At 48.2% G+C, this 19,305-nt stretch overlaps 1 protein-coding gene across 3 annotated transcripts in view; it reads right to left on the bottom strand.

Moving 5' to 3' along the window:
• Window positions 1–19,305, bottom strand: part of ep300a (EP300 lysine acetyltransferase a) — a 23,635-nt gene extending 4,330 nt beyond the window's left edge. Inside the window, exons 1-30 of one of the 3 annotated variants that reach the window (XM_083687428.1) lie at window positions 19,050–19,305; window positions 15,873–16,495; window positions 14,747–14,950; window positions 14,183–14,504; window positions 13,790–13,903; window positions 13,251–13,490; window positions 12,607–12,712; window positions 12,295–12,420; window positions 11,330–11,447; window positions 10,986–11,073; window positions 10,632–10,709; window positions 10,305–10,390; window positions 9,820–9,972; window positions 9,000–9,467; window positions 8,328–8,748; window positions 7,839–7,957; window positions 7,324–7,563; window positions 6,347–6,435; window positions 5,300–5,380; window positions 4,631–4,687; window positions 4,445–4,522; window positions 4,263–4,330; window positions 3,964–4,114; window positions 3,671–3,817; window positions 3,422–3,535; window positions 2,564–2,729; window positions 2,293–2,460; window positions 1,897–2,058; window positions 1,404–1,685; window positions 1–1,202 (exon numbers count right to left, since the gene is read on the bottom strand). The exon at window positions 1–1,202 is cut by the window's left edge and continues 4,330 nt beyond it. In XM_083687428.1, the coding sequence (XP_083543554.1) occupies window positions 1–1,202; window positions 1,404–1,685; window positions 1,897–2,058; window positions 2,293–2,460; window positions 2,564–2,729; window positions 3,422–3,535; window positions 3,671–3,817; window positions 3,964–4,114; window positions 4,263–4,330; window positions 4,445–4,522; window positions 4,631–4,687; window positions 5,300–5,380; window positions 6,347–6,435; window positions 7,324–7,563; window positions 7,839–7,957; window positions 8,328–8,748; window positions 9,000–9,467; window positions 9,820–9,972; window positions 10,305–10,390; window positions 10,632–10,709; window positions 10,986–11,073; window positions 11,330–11,447; window positions 12,295–12,420; window positions 12,607–12,712; window positions 13,251–13,490; window positions 13,790–13,903; window positions 14,183–14,504; window positions 14,747–14,950; window positions 15,873–16,495; window positions 19,050–19,143 (6,365 nt within the window). In that variant the 5' untranslated portion in view covers window positions 19,144–19,305. Of the gene's footprint in view, window positions 1,203–1,403; window positions 1,686–1,896; window positions 2,059–2,292; window positions 2,461–2,563; window positions 2,730–3,421; window positions 3,536–3,670; window positions 3,818–3,963; window positions 4,115–4,262; window positions 4,331–4,444; window positions 4,523–4,630; window positions 4,688–5,299; window positions 5,381–6,346; window positions 6,436–7,323; window positions 7,564–7,838; window positions 7,958–8,327; window positions 8,749–8,999; window positions 9,468–9,819; window positions 9,973–10,304; window positions 10,391–10,631; window positions 10,710–10,985; window positions 11,074–11,329; window positions 11,448–12,294; window positions 12,421–12,606; window positions 12,713–13,250; window positions 13,491–13,783; window positions 13,904–14,182; window positions 14,505–14,746; window positions 14,951–15,872; window positions 16,496–19,049 lie in introns of all 3 variants that reach the window. The other 2 variants (XM_083687429.1, XM_083687430.1) reach the window with 2 other exon arrangements.

Here is a 19,305-nt window from a genome sequence, read left to right as displayed (position 1 = left end):
CCTGCTCCAGGGTGGGTCATGCCCATCTGGGCCTGGGGGTTCTGGTGGTGGGGGTGAGGGGCCATCATGCCACCTGCCTGAGCTGCCTGCCTCTGTAGGATCTGGGCTTGGGCCTGGGCCTGGGCCATCTGACGCTGGGTCTCTGCCACCCGCTGGATCTTCATGGCGATCTCCACAGCCGCCTGAGGAGGTCCCTGTTGTTGCTGCTGGCCGGGCATGGAGCCCTGGCCTGGGTTAGGCTGCTGCTGTGGAGGGGTGGCTGGGCCCAGTCCTGGCTTCCCCAGGGACTGGTGGAGCGGAGAGGCGCCTGGGGGCCTGGGGGTGTAGGGGGGTAGCCCACCTGGGTGTTGGAGCTGCTGGACTGAGGGAGGCTGTTGCTGTTGCTGTTGCTGGAGCTGTGGGACCATCTGCTGCTGCTGTGGGGAGTTCATCATCCCCCCTCCGCCCTGCATCTGCTGGAACTGGTGGTGGTGGTGGTGCTGAGGCATGCCACCTTGCTGTTGGAGCTGCTGTTGCTGTTGGAGCTGCTGCTGCTGCTGCTGTTGCTGTTGTTGTTGTTGTTGCTGCTGCTGCTGCTGTCCTGGGGGGCCCACCCCTGGCTGGGGGAGGGGGGGCATGTTCCCCTGGGTGGGCGTCTGAGGCGTGGGGGGCTGCGTGCCGACCGACGTGGGCGTGCTGGGGCCAGTGGTGCCGTTGTTCCCCGGGGACGGTAGCCCTCCGTTCCCCCCAGGTCCTGGAGGGGGCTGGCCTACCCTCTGCATACTGGCCATCCTCCTCCGCAGCATCTGGGCCTGCTGGAGCCTGTGCTGGAGCTGCTGCTGGCGAAGCTTGTGCTTGATGTTGAGGCAGAAGGGCACAGGGCACTTGTTCTCCTGGCAGTGCTTGGCGTGGTAGCAACACAGGGCGATGAGCTGCTTGCAAATGGGGCATCCGCCATTGGTCTTGCGCTTGCACCCTTTGGTATGCTGCACCACACGCTTCATCTTCTGGCAGGACGGCAGGGAGCAGTTGGCGTTGCGGCACTGGCAGGCGTGCACCAGGGACTGGATGCAGCGCTGGATGCTGAGGCGACGCGAGTCCCCGGGGCTCTGCATGGAGGCAGCCGCCTGGCTGTTGCTCTCGTCGTCCAGACCCAGGCCTAGCTTCTCCATCTTGTGCTCGTGGCCCTTAGTGTTGTAGCAGGTGATACACAGGTCATAGTCCTAAACAGGGAATGAGATGTTATTGGTTAGAATGGTCATTTAGCATGGTCCATACAGTTTTTCTGTTGACAATTGTATCACTAACATGAATGTACAGTGACACTATAACTAGATATACCATCATCATCATCCCTTAATCAGTATGACTATAAACCTCCTTCTCTTATCCTTCACCCCACCCCCTTTGTCCGCTCCCCTCACCTCGCAGACGGTGCAGTGGAAGCGCGTCTCCACGTGGTGTTTGCACTCGTTGCAGGTGTAGACGAAGCGGTCCTGGCTCTGGTTGTGCAGCTCCACCAGCATGCACATGGAGCTCCACAGGGACCTCCGGAGGGAGGAGAACTCCAGGTGCTTGTCCCGGGCCAGTGTCAGGAAGGCATCGCGCCCATCCATCAGGTCACAGGCCATCAGGGGGTCCGGGTCCGTGATGGGACCCAGGGTGTTAGCCATGGGGGCGGCGATCAACCGAATTACAAAAAACACCTATTGGAAAAGGAAATATATATCTTGTATGAGTGTAGGAAACATAATGGTTATCTTCAGAAGATAAAGCAGCATAATAATAATAAAGCACCTGTCTAAGAGAAGACTGGGTGAGAAGATGCAATCTTGCAGGAACCCTACACCCCCTCATTCTTCACACAGTCGGCATTGTAAATGGAGGAAAGTCAGGCTTTTGTTGCCTTTTCCCTACCTCTTTGTGCTTCTCCATGCAGGCGTAGAGTTTTTGTGAGAGGTCATTGGACACGTTGGGCATCCCTGGCTTCTTCTTATTGGTTCGGCTCAGACTGCTTTTATTCTTACTTGTCTTCTTGTTGTTTTTCTTCTTGGCATTCTTACTGTCACCTTTCGTGGCCTGGAGCAAGTGAGTTATGCACAGCAAGATATTGGCATTGAACAGAAAAGTGTCAGACATCAACCAACTGAACATTATTTAAGAGATTTAAGATATATATATATATATGATTTAAAAAAAAAAATCAAATTCCCAATTGTTTTTTAGATCCCATGACTTCAAATCAAGACACTTTAGCCTTTTGAGTTCAAAACTCTGATTTATGAGAGCCCTCTGTAACCTTCCCCCACTTACGTCTACGCTTTCGTTGGTAGTGCTGTTCTCTTCCCTCTTCCTCTCTTCCTCCTCCTGCTCCAGCTCTTTGATGCTCTCCTCCAGCACATTGGGCCAGAAGTCGCCCTCAAAGTAGGGCAGCTCCTTGGCACTGGTGAGGCGGTCCTCCGTCGCCTGCTTGAAGATGTCCTGATAGAGAGATGACAATCTGTCAAAATACTACACAAGCATCTTGTGGCTACAGACACTCAAATGAATGACACCATGTGCTTGCCAAAAAAGCATGACTTACCTTGTAGTCATGCACGATGCGCTCCGCCACGGCCTTGTCCAGCATCTTCTTGTACCACTCCTGCAGCCTCTTAGGCTTGGGGATCTTCTGGTCCACGGGGTGACAGTGAAAGATGTAGTCATCCCCTTCACTGGGGGGACATGCCCATATGTGCCCTGTGGTATAACTGAAGACACACACAAGACAAGACCGATCACGTGAGTGTGATTACTTGGTATGGGGAACACTTATAAAAAGGCACTAATTTGTGGCTTATAAGTGTTTAAGTAGCTAATTGGGCAACATTTGAGGTATTACTAGCCATTTATTAGGTTTTTATTCAACGTTTTCTTATTCTTGTGTTGTAGTAGCTGGCCAGTTAGATGTGATTTTAGCAACCCTCCAATTACTGGTTCACATCCAGGGACCTTGCCTCAAAGCCAACCTTGCCTCCAATAACATTTTTGTGTTGGTGTGTGTGTGTGGGTGCCCTGGTGTTTTGAGGGACTAGTTAAAAAGCACAAACGTATAAGCTATAAATTAGTGCCCAACACATTTTGTAAAAAAAAAAAAAGAAAAGTGATACCGATTATTTTATACATTCAGGGACAACAGCCTTGTAACTGTTGGTGGAAAAGATCTGAGGGTTGAGACAGGGAGAAATCTAAATTCATAAGACATACTGGCAGTCTTTAAAAAGGGCCATTTAAATATGTTCAACCTCATTCATTATCTCTACCTCTATGTGGAAACAGATTTTCTATATTCTGCAGTCAAAGCGATCAGAAGGTCCAAAGAAAATGAATGAGATTGAAAATTGTGAAGTGCCCCTTTAAGCAGTAAAAGGGTTGTGTTTTAGACCACTGTTAATTTCCTCACCCCAGCCTCTTGACGTACTCCAGATACCCAATGAGAATCTCATGGTAGACTCCAGTCCTCAGAGAGCGAGGCTCGAAGAAGTGAACACTGTCCAGGTAGGAAATGTACACTCGTCTGGTGGGAGAGAGAACGAGAGAGGGGGAGCAAAGGTAAGATCAGTGTATTCAATAAGTGGAGGCACAACTGATCAGAACTGTGTTGAAATAAAGTTGGGTCACTAACACCCAGGGTTCCAAACTCATTTCTGACCTTTGATTGGGTGGAGGGCAGTCAGAGCCGTACTCCTGCACGTGCATGCCAAAGAAGCAGACATCCGCTCCTCCGATGTCCTCAAATGCGAACAGGGCTTTCGTTCTGTATGGGAAGGACTCGCACATCTCCCCGCTGTCCACAAACCTGGACACACAGACAGACAGATGAACCAACATGAATGAGCCAGCAGATGCTAAAATCCTAATCCTTCCTGACAGTTAGGGTTACGTTTGAGGGAGGGTAACCTGATCCAAGCTCTATTCTCAAGCCTTCTCACTGGAGCCCCTTACCTGGACTTCATGCCTGGTTTGACCTCCACCACCTTGTCAGAGACGTGGACCACACGGATGGTGACATCACCTGACTCTGGGTTGTTCATGCGCTTCAGGAAGTCATTCACCCGCGTCTCCAGGTAACTGCCCAACTTCGTCTGGGGCAACCCTGGAAAGAGGACGGAAGGACAGACGGGGAGAGCAAGAGGTGAGAGGAGCAAGGGGGAAACGGAGGAATGGCTTTAACATGAGCTGGGTTCAATGTGAACCTCTGGAGACAGGAGGAGAATCCAGAAAAAAAAGAAAAAGAGACTTACTCTTTGCAGCGTACTTGTTCTCTCTCCGATTCTTATTTGCCTTCTTTAAGCACCCATCACAGTTGAAACTGAGTGGGAAAGAACAGAGAGAGATGATATGAGTCAGTTGAAAAGCCAGAGTACGACGATGGTTTCACAATTGCTGCCGAATAAGCTCTACTGAGAGACGGTGAGACACTCACCCCAAAGGCCAGATTGTGTCATGGTGCAGGACACAGATCTGGTGCATCTTTCGTCCACAGTCCATACATTCAACAAGCCTGCAAAGAAAGAGCGGAAGCAACGAAATGCAACATGTCACTCACTGCAACAGTCTTTCGCTGTGTTTATCTAGACAACTTCCCTGCATTCACATAAAATGGACTTACAATTCAGGGTCCAGTGTGTCATTCTTCTTCTTCTCAAACTGGTCTTTGTTAATAGATCTGAAGTGAGAGAGGGTCAAATTAATACACAATAGGAACAGCATCCATAACAACAACATGTACTTTGAATCTAATCTTAAGTTTGTGGTTAATAAGAATATCACCACAGGATTTTTAAGCGGCACCCAAAGGCATCTTACAAGGAAGCGGAAGCTAAAGGGACCACAGTCTAAACAACTGTGAATTAGCATCATAAACTCAACATGACCACAAGGTGGAGGTATTTGATTCCCGGTCACGGCCCTTGGCCAACATTTAATGAGTCAAATTTAAAGACAAATGAAATTTGCCAAATGTCCAAGCCAGATTTTTTCCCCCCAAAAAATTAGTTACAGCCAAAACTAACTTTACAGCCACATAAAAATGGAGCAGCAATTATGAAGTAGTAGTAGACCACAGTCTTAGAGAGAGGTGAGAAACAGAAAAGGGAACAGCATCAGAGCAGTTGTACAATAAAACCAACTGTGGTACAAGAAGGAATATTATAAAATATATGGAAGTGGCCAATTCATAAAAATTATAAATGGAGGGAACATCAAGCTGGTGTAAGAATAAAGTAAAAGATAAAAGAAAATAAGTTGAGTCTAGGGGAATAGCAGAGGATATACTCACGTCTGAGGCTGGGAGGGGTCGTCTCCCAGGGATACCGTCTCGCCCTGGATTTCGTTGAAACACTTCTCACAGAAGTGGTACCTGTCAGCAACAAGCCCAAATTTTGGTGAACTACACCGTCCCCACAGCACAGCCAATCACAGACAGGGCACGGGAGGGCAGCCACCAATCAGGGCAGGGTGGGGCAAGGCCAAGGGGCAAGCAGGCACACAGGAGGAGCGCAGAGCGGGGTCGTCGTCAGAACAGCCAATCATGATTCAGGGTTTGGGGAAGGGGGTGGTATTTTTGAGGTGCATGATTGGTCAAGACGAAAGCAAGCCAATGCAGACATCACAAGCATTGACAAGACAAGGGAAAGGAAGAGACATCAGACAGGGTGGATGGGGGGGGGGGGGGGGTTGAATGGTGAGGAGAAGGGGGGGGGAGACAAGACAACATTCAGGACAACAAAGAGCAGAAAGCCGAAGCAAAGCACATATTAGCGTTTGGACAAGATGAGCAAAACCTCACAGCTACAGAGCAGCAGCAGAATCAACTGGGGGAGGGGGGAGGGAGGGGGAAGCATGGGACAAATGCAGACACTGAACAGATATGAACAACAATTGTAAAAGACAATTGTTCAATCATACAGCTCATTTTAAAGTGGGTCCTTTGTTACTTTCAAGCATGTATCTGGGGTGCAAAGAACATGTCATAGGCATTGGTAATGATATGCAATTATACAAGGCAGCATAAAGCTGATGTGTAAAACTAGTGGGCAACTGCATCCACACCAACTATATGATTGTAACTCTGCGTATAGCATACTTTGGATGTAAGAAAGGACCAACTATTAAAATGTCAATGCATTAAGCATATGAATATCAAAATGGAAAAAATGAAGTTGGAGGGAGCGTTTATTCCCATGGAAACAGAAAATGTATCAAACAATTATTCGACTTGAATCCGTTACGAATCAAGTCTCCAGGTCTTCACTCTGTTTGTTTGTTTGTTCTTTCTTCCCTCCCTCCCTCCCTCATTTCATCCCTCCATTCCTCCCACCCTTACCGGTTCTGGTAGCTGAAGTAGGCAGCGTCCCGGGGTATAGTGCAGAGCTGCTTCCCATAGCAGCACAGAGTCTGGGGAGAGAACTCCAACTGTAGAACAAAGAAAGGAAGAAGGGACAAATAGAGAAAGACAGTTAGTCATCATTTGAAGACTTCTAGAGACTTTCAAAGCTGTTCTGTCTTTCACAACCCCACTAACAAACCACAAAAGGGGCAACAAGGGATTCAAACATGTTTTTTTGGTAAAAAGCTAAGGGATGGGGCATAGAGATATGTTACCACTCTCAAATTCATAGACGGAGCTGTGGATGCAAGGACTGACCATCCATGAGATCAAAAACCATGTTTAGAGCTATACAATGTTTGTTTACAATTAAATTGTGTTCTAATAGGGTAAGACAGTCGAACTAAGCTCATGGGGCATTAATAAGTTACATTCTTCAATAATCAATGGATGAAAAGTACAGAAATGAATGCATCAATCCCAGATTGCCCCTTTATCCCAACAAGACAGAGACTGGTGCTATAGCTAGCACTTCTCTACAGTAAATAATCAGGCGTTATCAGCATAGCGACCAATGGAGGTAATTTGGTTAGCCCAGAGGAATCTGCCAGCAGCGGATCACATGGCCCTTCAGGCTCATTGTCACAGTAAATGACAACAGCTGCCAGGCCTTCTGGTCCATCTGCAGGCTTAGCCCTGAGGTCCATGCTGCATTGTCTAATTTAGAAAGTAGACACTCCAGTCATGCAGTCATCACAGTGGATCGCTTAGTCATTCATGCCCAAAATCAAATATAGCAGCAAGTTTATATTCAATATTTCGTGATGACACTCAATATGGTGCCATGTGCCAATGCCAAATACAGTTGAGCCCCGTTTTCCATATTGAGATGGAAGTAGAGTAAAATATGAATTTGAACATCCAACTCACACATGCGAGCACAAACACACCGACACAAACAAAGGCACACACACCTTCCTCCCACAACAGTAGCCCAGGCCCTGCATGACGGGGTCGATCTCCGCCTCAAACACCTCGGCCAGCTTGGAGCAGTACTTGTAGACGCGCGACGTCTTGCGGTTGTACAGCCAGGCGTTGTTGAACATGACCCAGATGTCGTCCACGTACTGCCAGGGCTCCTGGTACTGGCCTGTGTCCAGCTTGCGTTTGATGGTGGACAGGTCCATGGGGATCTTCACTATGTCAAAGTAGTCCTGTGGTTCAGAGATTGGAAGGCAAAGAGACAGATCCAGGTTAGTTGGTTACAGTGGTGAGAGTACGACAGAATGTTGTTGTCCATGCTGAGTCACAGAAAGGCAACAAGCTGTAAACAGGCACTAACACACAATATACCCATTTTGTCAACAATATAAAAACGGTGAGAAAAAAAAGAGGGAAGCAGACACAGACTAAAGTTGAAAATCCCTAGGAGGTTTGAGAGAGGCAGACAATCTTATGGGGTAGCTAGGTGAACAGTGTGAATACGTACAGGGATGCCCAGTAACATGGGGTCCACTGGCTGCCTGAAGGGCAAGGACTCTGGGTCCTGGCGATACAGCGACTCCAGGGTGGGCATCAGGGCCTGCCGCAGCTCCTCTGGCTTAAAGACTGGCAGAGGGGGGGGAGATGGATAACAGATTACAACTTTGCATATATTTGCCAAGGCAGGCACATTAGCACACAAAAAGAGATGGTGTAGAAACAATGCAGATCCTGCCCTCGAGAGAAACCTACAACACTTGGGCCCAGTATTTCAATACTTAATCTAGATTACAATGATCCATATATTTTTTTTTTTCTATCCAAGGATCAGATCATGCAGATTTTGAGTAGTACAGGGGAAATCAGCCAGCTTGATCTGATCCTGGATAGCAAAAAAGAATCTGGATCATTCTGATCTAGATTAAATGTTTTGAAATACTGGGCTTTGTGCATAAAAGACCAGCCTCCACAATCACAGGAACACAGCCAGCCTTACTCTTCTTCTTGTTCTGAGCACCAGATTGGGCGTCGGCGGCCTCGGACCCCTCCTTCTCCTCTTTCGGCTCCTTCTTCACCTCAGGTTTGCGATCTTCAGTCTTTACCACCGAGGAGGAGGAAGAGGAGGAGGACGACGTTGTCTCCATGGGCAGACCTTTGCCACCGTCCCCAGAACACTCCTCCTTCTTGAACTCTGTTTTAATCGGTTTGTCCTCCGTCTTAATGTTGGACAGTTTCCCTCCCTTGGAGCACCCTCCCATGTCCCCGTCGTCATCATCATCCTGCTGCTTGACCTCCGTCTTGGGGTCGATGGAGGCTGAAGCATCCGACTGGGCTTTCTGGGATGACGTGTCTACGCTGCTGACTGAGGCTGGGGTTAAAGCCTGGCCGTCCGCAGGGAAAGAGCCCTTCTGGGACATCTGTGTAGAGGGAGAGAGGATAAGAGGATAATTGCAACAGTCCCCCCCCCCCCCCCCCATCATGTGAGATACCGTGAAGATGAGGAAATTGAAGGGCAATCGGGTGCAATCAGGTGAGAGGGGTTAGAGAGGTAATTCCTGAATAATTGATAACACCATTGACTGTAACAAGCCATTTTCCTGACATATGTATTGGGGGATCATTGAAGTAGAGTCGATGTTTTAATCGCTTCAGTAACATTGGAACTCACCGGAGTGCGTGGGAGCTGATGCGCATGGGGGTTGGGGGTGGCAAGACCAGGGTGGGATGGAGTGGTAGAGCCTGCTCCCAGCTGCTGCATTGGCTTGTTGGAGCCCGGCCCCTGGCTCCCAGGCCCAGATAGCTGCTGCTGCTGCTGCGAGGCAGGGGGGCCAAGCTGGGGTGGGTTGGGGGTGTGGGGCTGGGGGGTTTGGGAGCCAGCTAGCCTGGGCGGCGTTTGGTGGGGGGTGGGGGTACGGCTCCGAGCAGGAGAGGGTGAGCTCTGGCGCATGGCTGGGAGGTGGGGGATGGAGTTGGGCTGCTGGGGGTTGGTGGACGTGGTCATGGTGGAAGAGGGGCCGCCACCCACGCTTTGGGGACCCATGGGCCCCACTGAGGGGACACCACTGACCCCTCCTGCTGAGCCAGGCTGGGCTAGCGGACTGCTGACAGGGAGGGAGGGGGGAGTGGGCATCTGAGTCTGTAGGGACAGAGAGAAGATGGGGGGGGGGGGGGGGACCAGGAGGAAGGATGAGGCATTTAGAGTACATTAATTATTCACAACCTTACATACATCATGTATGACTAGATCACTTCAAGAAACCTCTTTGAGGACAAACTGTAGGCCATGCAGGGTTAGAGCTGTGTGTGTGCTGATGTGTTAATCCACTCTAATGACTATACTAAACATTCAGCCACTCAAAGGGGAAAACAAAAACTGGATATTAAGATTCTCTTCGTAAACAAACTGAAGGCTGTCCCCCTTTCTCCTGCACCCAAGCATGACTCAGGTGTAGAGACAGAACACCTTCTCTTCTGCACAACTGGCTTACCTGTGCCATGCCTCCCTGCGTGCCTGGCTGTGCCATGCCAGGCTGCCCCGTGCCGAGCCCTGGGCCTGAGCCTGGGAACTGGCCCTGTGGCAGGTACTGGTTCTGGAGCTGGGCTACATTGGGCTGGCCCATCCTGGGACCCCCCATGCCCATCTAGAGAGGTGAGACAGAACACAGGCCTGAGTTATAACAGTGCTATCGGACATTAATAGTGATATTAGCAATGTAACATAGCTCGCTGGTGTTTGAATTTCATTTAAAAGTTTCTGTCAACAAGGTCTCCTACCGGACCACAAACTGGTGGTAGCATCAACGCATCGACTCTACTAACTAACAAAGATATGTGGGATTGAAGGGCTGTTGTGTTTCTACAATAAAGTTAAGCGAGATATTTCACTGTACGATACATTTCAGTGTATGGGTCCCATTCTATCATTCTAATAAAAAGCGGTATCCCCTCAAACAACTGGATGGGCATCTCTGACCTGGTTGCCGGGGGTGCCAAGAGGGAGGGGAGGGGTGGACCTCTGGCCCATAGACGGCATCCCCATCTGGTTGAACTGGTTCATCCCTGCAAACACACAGCCATGATGATGCCACCAGATCAAACTCCACATAAAGAAAAAAAAACCTACTTGCATGCACTCGTCAAACAGTCCCTGCAGAGGATTACAATTATTTCAGTTTACTTGATTTAAAATCAATTTACAGTTCCAAAACAAGCCTATTCTAATAACCTCTTCAGCGAAGCCATAAGGGTCAGAACACAACTAAGAGTAGCCCGATGCAGTAATGCCTTTTCTTGGACTTACCTGGAGGGTTCTGCATCCTATTCACCATCTGGTTGGGAACAGTGGGCCGCACCATAGACGGGTCAGGGAGAGGCCCATCTGTAGAGGAAGAGGTGAAGAAGACATAGTAGGGGAAATAGGGGAGGGGGGAAAAAAAAGGATGTTGTGAAGTCATTGTGAGTGTATATGCTTTGTACATCTGTGTGTGTGTGTGTGTGTGTGTGCATATTGTCCATATGACTCTTGGGTCTGAGCCTCAGTGTGTGTGTGCTATCATTATGTGTCCTGTCCACTCACAAAGTGGCAGTGCAGTGAGAGACAGGGGCCCCTGTTGCAGGCCTGTGGGAGGCATGCCGGGCTGAGTGGGTGACATACCCTGCTTCTGCAACCGCGTCCGCCTCTTCTCTTCAAGCTCCTTCTGGATCTTGTAGATCTTCTCTGCCAGGAGGTGGTAGTACTCCGCCTGAGAGAGGAGGGGAGAGAGGGGGAGAGCAGGGAGAGAGGGCAACGGAGTGAAGAGTGAATTGAGTGAGAAAGGGGGAGGAAGTCAAAGCAAAAGAGGGAAAAAATGTAAGAAGAAAAAAAGTGACAAATCAATATAAATTGAATATGAATGATAATTATATTATCATTCATATTCAATTGTATGGTCAAGTTAATTCTGTTATACTTTCTAGAGGGGGAATGGAAAGCTTGTTTCAGGGAGATCATCTCCTTACCCTGCTGTTGGCAGACTCGTACATGTCACCCTCTACTTTCCGTGCGTATGCCACCAGGTTCTCCATCCGCCGGTCCTTCAGAGCAGCTGGGTCCGGGGTGGGGAAGATGGCTTGCACACTACACATACAGACAGAGGACAGGGGAGTTAGGACACCGTCGGGAGAAAGTGAGAGAGAGCACGATTCATAGGAAATGGTGATCAGGTTGACCAATATTGGAGATGAGATCTCTAAGATCTCTTTAAAAGGCATGATGACATCATGCCTGTGAAAACAGAGCAACGTTCATCAAAGATATTGTAGTGAACAAGAGTGAAAGAGTGCCACTTGTTTCACTGCCCTCCGACATAAGATGGCAGAGCAACTTGCAACACGCTCTATTCTCTAGTCTGTTTCATCTCTTTTTTCTGAAAGTCTCTGGAAGCGTCAACTGCTTGTTTTTGCTATGATGCCATATCCCAGAGTCCACCTTTAAAGACAATGGGGGCAGTTGCACAACTGGCATTTCATAAGATTGTAGAGCTTGCTAGTTCTGTGCTGCAGGAGTGGGGAGGCGTTAAGATGTGGTCAGTGTGTTTGGTCTGTTTTTTCTCTCTTAAATCAGCACTGGCTGCATGCACTCTCTGAGGCTCACAATGTTTGGCACCCCCCTGGCATGTTCAGTTTATTCAAAGTTTGGAGGCATTTAAATCAGAGGCTCTCCCTAATTTCATCAACTGCACAAGAAACCATAACAGGCATACATATTAGCATAAACTGAAGAGATAGTGTTTCTGGGCCCCATTGAGATCAGGGGAGGCTGGTGGAGGAAGAAATTGGAGGAGGGGGGGGCGCATCGTAATGCCCCTCCCCCCCCTCCGATTTCTGCCTCCACCAGCCTCCGCTGATCTCAATGGGGCCCAGAAACACTATCTCTTTAGTTTCTGATTGAGATGCTGTTGTGTTGTACTCCTAGCCTCACTCACAGTTTGTGCACCAGGTGGTTGCGAAGGTCCTGCGTGATGTCCTCGTGCCAGCTCTTCCTCATGCCTGCGCTGGAGGGCGGGGTGGCCGTCGGCATGGAGCCCACGTTGATGGGATCATTCATCAGACTGAAACACAGAGAGAGAGAGAGAGAGAGAGAGAAAAGACAGAGAGAGAGAGAGAGAAAGAGAGAGAGAGGGGAAGTTGTCATTAGCAGGAGAATACAGCATTGGTTATTGTACAACATCCATCTCGTCTCCTAGTGAGCGAGACTGTGGACAGCAGCAAAGGGGAGACCTGGGGCTCAGACTCACCCCTGGGAGTTCATGTTGAGATGGAGCATGGTGTCCTGGAGCAGGCTGGCCTGCTGGTTCTGAGGTGAAACCCCCACGCCTCCATTCACTCCCATAGGGTTACCCCCTGGCACAGCAAGAGGAACAGCAAATATTAACACACAAATACAACTACTACAACACCGCCTCCGCCTGTAGATGTTTATTCTACAATCATCCTGCAATGTTTATTTGTAATGTTTCGATAAAGGTCAACTTGACCAAAATGTCATGTGCTGAGGTGAATATGTATACAGGAGGATACATCAAACAAATAACGCAAACCAACAGAGGGTGTTTCAGTTAAGGAGAGTCACATTATGATTAGAATATTGACTGGTAACAGCTTCAAATCCTAAGAGGGATATCCATACTGCAACTGTGAATTATTTAAACCAGTCAGAATTCCCAAGAATGGCATCTCACAAACTCATAAAATTTGCCTCTTTTTTTTCTGCCATTATTACGTTAAACACCTATACATTCTGTAACTCCTATTCATTGTACCCAATCCCAGTCTAACTAACCTCTTACCATGGCAATGAGGGGGATCAATAAAGGCAACATGTCGCAGGAGTTGGAAAACACATACAATGCAGAATATTGTTAAGCTTAACCCAACTTACCCATGGCGTTATGGGGCCTCATGCCTGGCTGGCCCTGAAGGCCCTGGTTAGGGAGCGAAGGCTGAGAGGGCTGGGCCTGGATCTGGGTGCCTTGGTAGGTGAGGCCCAGGGCTGCGTAGGCCCTCTCGATGGAGCTGGGGTCGATCTGGCTCGGGGGGTTGAGGTTGGGTGCGCTGGGCTGGCCTCCAGGTACAGACCCTAGGGAGCTGCCCAGACCCACGCCAGCACTTCCCAGTAGTGCTGCAGGGACATAGAGGGGGAGGAGATGGTGTTGATACTTCTGTCCTCTAGATTTATCAGTGTTTAAAATCATACAAACATCTTGATCTGGAACATTTATATCCAATGTACAGGGAACAATATATTTATACAACAAACTAAACCTCCCCTACAAAATCACATGCAGATTTTCTACTTTCTACAAAAGACTGCTATTAAACCTGCTTAATCCTGAGCAGATAAACAATGCAGAAAAGAGGGCTAATGCACTGAGGGAGGGGTAGAGAGGTAGTGTTTGATGGTCAGATACAGACACTCACACTGCTGGTTCCTCTTGTCCCCGGCGTTCTTCAGCGGCAGGCAGACGGGGCAGTCATGCCGCGTGCAGTTCTTCCAGTGGGAGATGATCTGTCTGGACGAGGCACAATGAGCCACTGAAGAAGAGAGAGGGAGGGAGGGAGGAAGAGGAGGAGGAGGCAAAGAAGGGAAAGAATGGAAAGGGGCAAGAGGAGGAGGGAGAGAAAGCGGAAAAGGGGATAGAGAGAGAGAGAGAGAGTAAGAGAGAGGAGAGACAGACAGAGAGCAGAAGGAAGGAAAAAAGATGTGATGAGTACCTGCTGGACCTTATAAGATGTTCATTCATAGCATGGTTCTGGTGTTTGTTAGAGTGTGGGAACCATTTTGCATGGTCTACTCAGGGTTGATGCACTCACCCTGGCAGGACTTGCCGGCTTGGCAGTGGGTCATGTGGTTGAGGACGTTCTTCATGGTGCGGCAGTGGGGCAGGTTGCACTGGCGCACCTCCCCATTGGCCTGCTCCCGCCGCTGGCACTTGTGTGCATGGAGCAGGAGCACCAGCTGCTGCTGGATTAGCTTGCGCTTCTCAGGGTCCGCTGTAGGGGGCGCTCCGGCGGCTGCCGCCGCCGCTGCTGCAGACACAGCGGGACCAAGTCCTCCCTGGGCGTTGGGGACCATCCCTGCAGCGCCCCCAGCCCCGGCGCCACCACCTACACCTGCAGGAGACTGCTGAGAAGCCTGGGCACAGGGAGGGGAAAGGGGGGTAAAGTTACATTAGAATCAGTACCGTGATCAACCCATTGGTTACCAAAGAATAGCTTTCCACAGAAAAGAAATCTCACCACTCACACTCACAAACGCACAGAGATGCTGCATTCAGTCATAATCGCAGTAATGGAGTTCTATTTGACAATTGAAAACAAAAGTCGCCTTTCCATACATACAATTCAAGTGATAACCTCTCACACAAGACAACTCACAGACATGTAGCAGGCGGACTGCCTTACCATGGCTGCCATGCCCTGCATGGGCTGGTTCTTCTTGTCCATGTTGAACTGGGCCATGCTGTTGGGCATGGAGGCTTTGTTCTGGAGTTGTGGGCCCAGCCCTGCTCCCCCCAGACCCTGGCCTGCTGACGCACCATAGGGACCTCCATAGGGGCCCGGGTTACCCATCATACCCATCTGGAAACAAGAGGCCAGGGAGGTTAAAGAGATGGGAAAGAGGAAAATGAAGAGGGGAGACAGAGATAAGGAGATGGAGATGAGCAGATGTAATAGTAAGGCACGAGTGTGACAAGAATACAACCAAAACTTATCACAAAATTCAACTATTGTCGACAGGAATTAATTTAAGTCACATGTTCTAAGAGTAGTTAACATTTAGGTTGAGGATAGAAAAAAACTAATTTCCACATCAATTTAACATGCTTCCCTATCAATAAGAAATGTAATTGAACACTATGCTGGTGTTCAAATCAAGTCTTTGATTGTGTTCCAGAGAATAGCTTTGGTAGATGAGGAGGACCCCAGGGTATTGCTCTGCAACATGAATAATAGCATCAAAGCTAAAAGAAAACGATGTTTCAGGAGAGCATTAAATCACACTGGTTTTTACCACTCAACTTCCCCATCCCCTCAATTAAGAGAGCAATTAAATCACCCACTTCTAGAGAGAGGACAATCTACTTCATTTCTAATCAATTAAGCAGGTACTGTTCAGTTCAATTAAATCATTAAAGATGGCATGGAAGAGACAACCCAATTACGCTGCTCAAGATTTAATGTTGACATCTCAGAATAAGACCCCTGTGACGTGGTTAATCAAGGGGTTCCACGTGTAGTTATGTCTGATTGGTCTTGCACAGCAGTGGGGTGTGTGTGTGTGTGGGTGTGTGTGTGTGTGTGTGTGTGTGTAAACCTGCTCTTAAGTCCTCTCCCAGGATTGGGGGTTTAATGAATGGTTTCATAATCTGCATCCCCCCCCCGCCCCGCCTCCATTCCACTCACCCTCCTACCCTTGCCATCTCTTTCCCTCCTCTGCTAACACAGCCTTCAACCGTACCCAGATTTTGATCAACATATCCACACTGTTCACGGGCCTTACCTTGTTCAGTGCTCCAGGTTGTTGTACTCTCAGCCCAGCCTGTCCCCCGGCCCCCTGCTGCTGTTGCAGGGTCTCTGCCAACAGATTACTGTTCCCTCCCATCCCCTGGTTGGAGAAGCCCATCCTGGGAGAGCCGTTCATCACCTGCCCTCCCATCATGCCTTGCGACTGCTGTCCGTTGCCCTTCTGGGCTCCCATCATGCCCCTGTTCATACCACCAACCATCCCTGCTGCACTCTGCTGCTGCATCATGCTGGCCTGTTGCTGGGGGGAGAGGTGCTGCTGCTGCCCTATCCCCTGGGGTCCTGGGGACGCCTTCATGTTCCCCATATGGCCCATAGCAGCCCCTCCTGGGCTGCCCATGGCACCTTGGCCTTGCTGGGAGGCAGGTGGAGCTCCCGACCGTAGGAGCTCAGACAGTTGCTTGTGCTTGGCCACTGCATCCTGGCCTCCTCCTCCGGGGCCCAGGCCTAGCCCCAATCCTCCTCCTGGTCCGAGACCCCCTCCTCCACCCAGGCTGGTGTGCAGCTGGCTGAGGTCCCCTCCATTGACCAGGCCCAGCTCGGAGGAGTTGATGAGCTCGTCAGGGAGATCATGCTCCAGGTCGAACAGTGAGCCGAAATCTGTGCAGGTAAGACGAGTTGACAGGCAGAAAACAAGAGGGAGGGGGGATTGAGGCAGAAACAATAAGAGGATGGCAGTTAGGACTGGGTGTAATGTTTACATGACAGTAAATGACTGAAGCTAAAGGCGTTCGCTCAAGAGTTGTTGTGAGAGTTGTTCAATGGAGGCTTCTTGCGATTAGCAAAAAAAAAAAAAAAAAAGGGAGGCATTTCTGCACATTGGCATCTCAAGAAAAAAGGTTTTGTATACGAACACATCAAACATGGATGCTCGATGACAGTTTTCCTCATCTTATGTAGGCTAACATGTAAATAAAGGGGTTGTACACATACAAAGTAGTGAAACACACACGGAGAAGGTGCGCACATCGGCCATCCGCGGACTCCCTGATGGACCTCAGGGGTGATTTAACACGGTCAAGAGACAGGTTTACACACAGAGAGTACACACAGGGTGACGGATAGACCGCTGCACTGTGTTAACAGCACACAGAGAGCTAGGTTAATAAAGACCTTCTGAGAGCAGTGGTCCATATCAAGGGACATAATCGGCACACCTGGCAACATCTGGGGAATAGGCTACCTCTCTATTTCAAAGATAAGATGCAGATACAAGAGACCTACTTATTTTTAAGCCACAAAATCAAGAATGTCCTATTCTGACTGTATATCTGTAGCTGAATAAATCCACAAGCTATATTATTGACAACAATTTCAAGACCCTATCTTGGCATATATATTGACATTATACCTCTTGTATGCGGAAATGTTCTAACCAGTAAGAAATAAAATGCAACTGAGCCTCCGGATGCAAGAAAAGGCATCAAGCATCAAAACAGGGATTTGTTGTAGATTCCCCCATTCTCTGTCAAGTATGTACAGTGATTGCAAGCAATTTAGTAGATAGAGCCCTCCATTTAATAATGGCAAAGGCTGTAACTTAGAGTTAAAATGATGCAAGTAGACATTGCATGGCATTCAGACATGCACTGAATTTGGATAACAATATGCTATCTACCCATAGACATTGCATTCACAACATTGAGGAAAGCTTAGCAACATACATTCTTATTCAACATTCATTGTTAAGAGTTAAAATATGGTGCATTCTTTGATAGCGTAAGGCCTACTTACAACCCGATTTTACCCCGAAAATCTAGAGGACTTTTATAATAGGACCGCTTGTACTGGAATCTGAGCAGTACACTAAAAAACAACGCAAAGTAAGCTAAACATGTCATCGGTGGAGCAGAGACACTCCACCGGGTCATTTTCTGCCATTACCTGGAAACTTATATTCTTATGTCCATTGACTGGCTTCAGCCCATCATAGATGCACAATGGAGGCAATGTGCAATAACAAAAATGACCGAACCGTTTCAAGTCCACACATATCCCATCTCCCTCAGCTACTTATATCAAGTGCAGTGGGCCTTTCAAATACATTTATTCAGAACATGGTACACTAATAAATATTGTTGCAAATTACTTCGGCGTCTTACATGAACTTAATCTGCCATTTTCTGTAGAAATTCTTAGTCTTGCCACACACTCCCCACTGAAAAACTAACAATGGCAATTTGAGCATAACAATCACTCAGTTCCATGGGCCTACAATATGTAATTAGCTAGCTAACTTAGACACCAGAAAGCGAAGCTACATTAACCAGCTCCTTAGCCAACACACTGTACAAGTTAGCTAGCAACCATAGTGAACGAAAGTTTACCAACTGGCCTGCATTTTCAATTGACTGAAGACTATTAGCTAGCTAACTCTATATTATTTTGATGCATTGTCAAAAAGTTCCGCGGTTTGTTGGTAAGCTAGTTCGCTAATTTGCGGCATTGGGCTAGCATTGAATGGCGATGAAAGCTTTGTCACAACTCTCTTTATAAAGTTAGCTGGCCAATATAGCTACCTAGCCATGTTATTTTAACTAGCTTAGCTAACAAAGTAGGTTGTCGTTAAATTAACTTGCTAGCTGGATATACCAGTACTAACACTGTTAGAGTTTCAGGAATTGAACATGATTTGGCTTCTTACATGCTGATGGTTTTTGTTAGCTAGCTACGTCCAAGGATCAGTCCAATTGCTGAAAAGGAAAGAAACGTTCCAGCTACAGAACGATTTTTAACACATGCAATTTATGGTTTACCGTACAAATCATTTTCCTGTCTATAGGGGCCTTTTGAATGAATATTATTTCTGCAGTTCACATTTCCACACCTGATACGACGGTGTATTCGTAATATGGAACGACGTTCCATTCAGCGTTTTCGTCTCAGGGATTAGTCATATCCCAATCCAAGCCCCGCATAGCTAGTTAGCAACCAAGCTAAAAAACGGAGCTAAGCGCTAGCTAGCGTACATGGTTCTGAAAATGACTAGCCAACGTTAGCTAGCTGTGCAAGTCCGACACACACTCGCTAGCTACGACAAAAACAGAAGAGCAATCATACGTCCCTTCCCCTTTCGAGTGAAACATAAGCAGTTGAAAACAACACAATATAAACATTTAAAATAATATCGTAAGAAATTAAATATATAATTTACCGTTTCCATCGCTAGCAGAGACGGAAAGTGCCGGAGAGGATAGTTTAGGCCTCTTGGCTGAAGGCGGGCCAGAGTCCAGAACGTTCTCGGCCATATTTTTTCGAATTAAAAATATATACGGTATCCACAACGGCAGACGTTTTCACGTCTTTAAAACCTTGTTTTCCTTTTCGTTTCCACAATTGTGACTTTTCCCCCTCCTTTTGGGGGACGAAGGGGGGGAAAGTCCCGTGTACAAAATACTCCTCTTTCCTGG

The sequence above is a fragment of the Argentina silus genome (assembly GCF_951799395.1).
Source record: "Argentina silus genome assembly, chromosome: 16".
Taxonomy (NCBI): Eukaryota; Metazoa; Chordata; class Actinopteri; order Argentiniformes; family Argentinidae; genus Argentina; species Argentina silus.
This window is presented reverse-complemented; position numbering and strand designations above follow the sequence as displayed.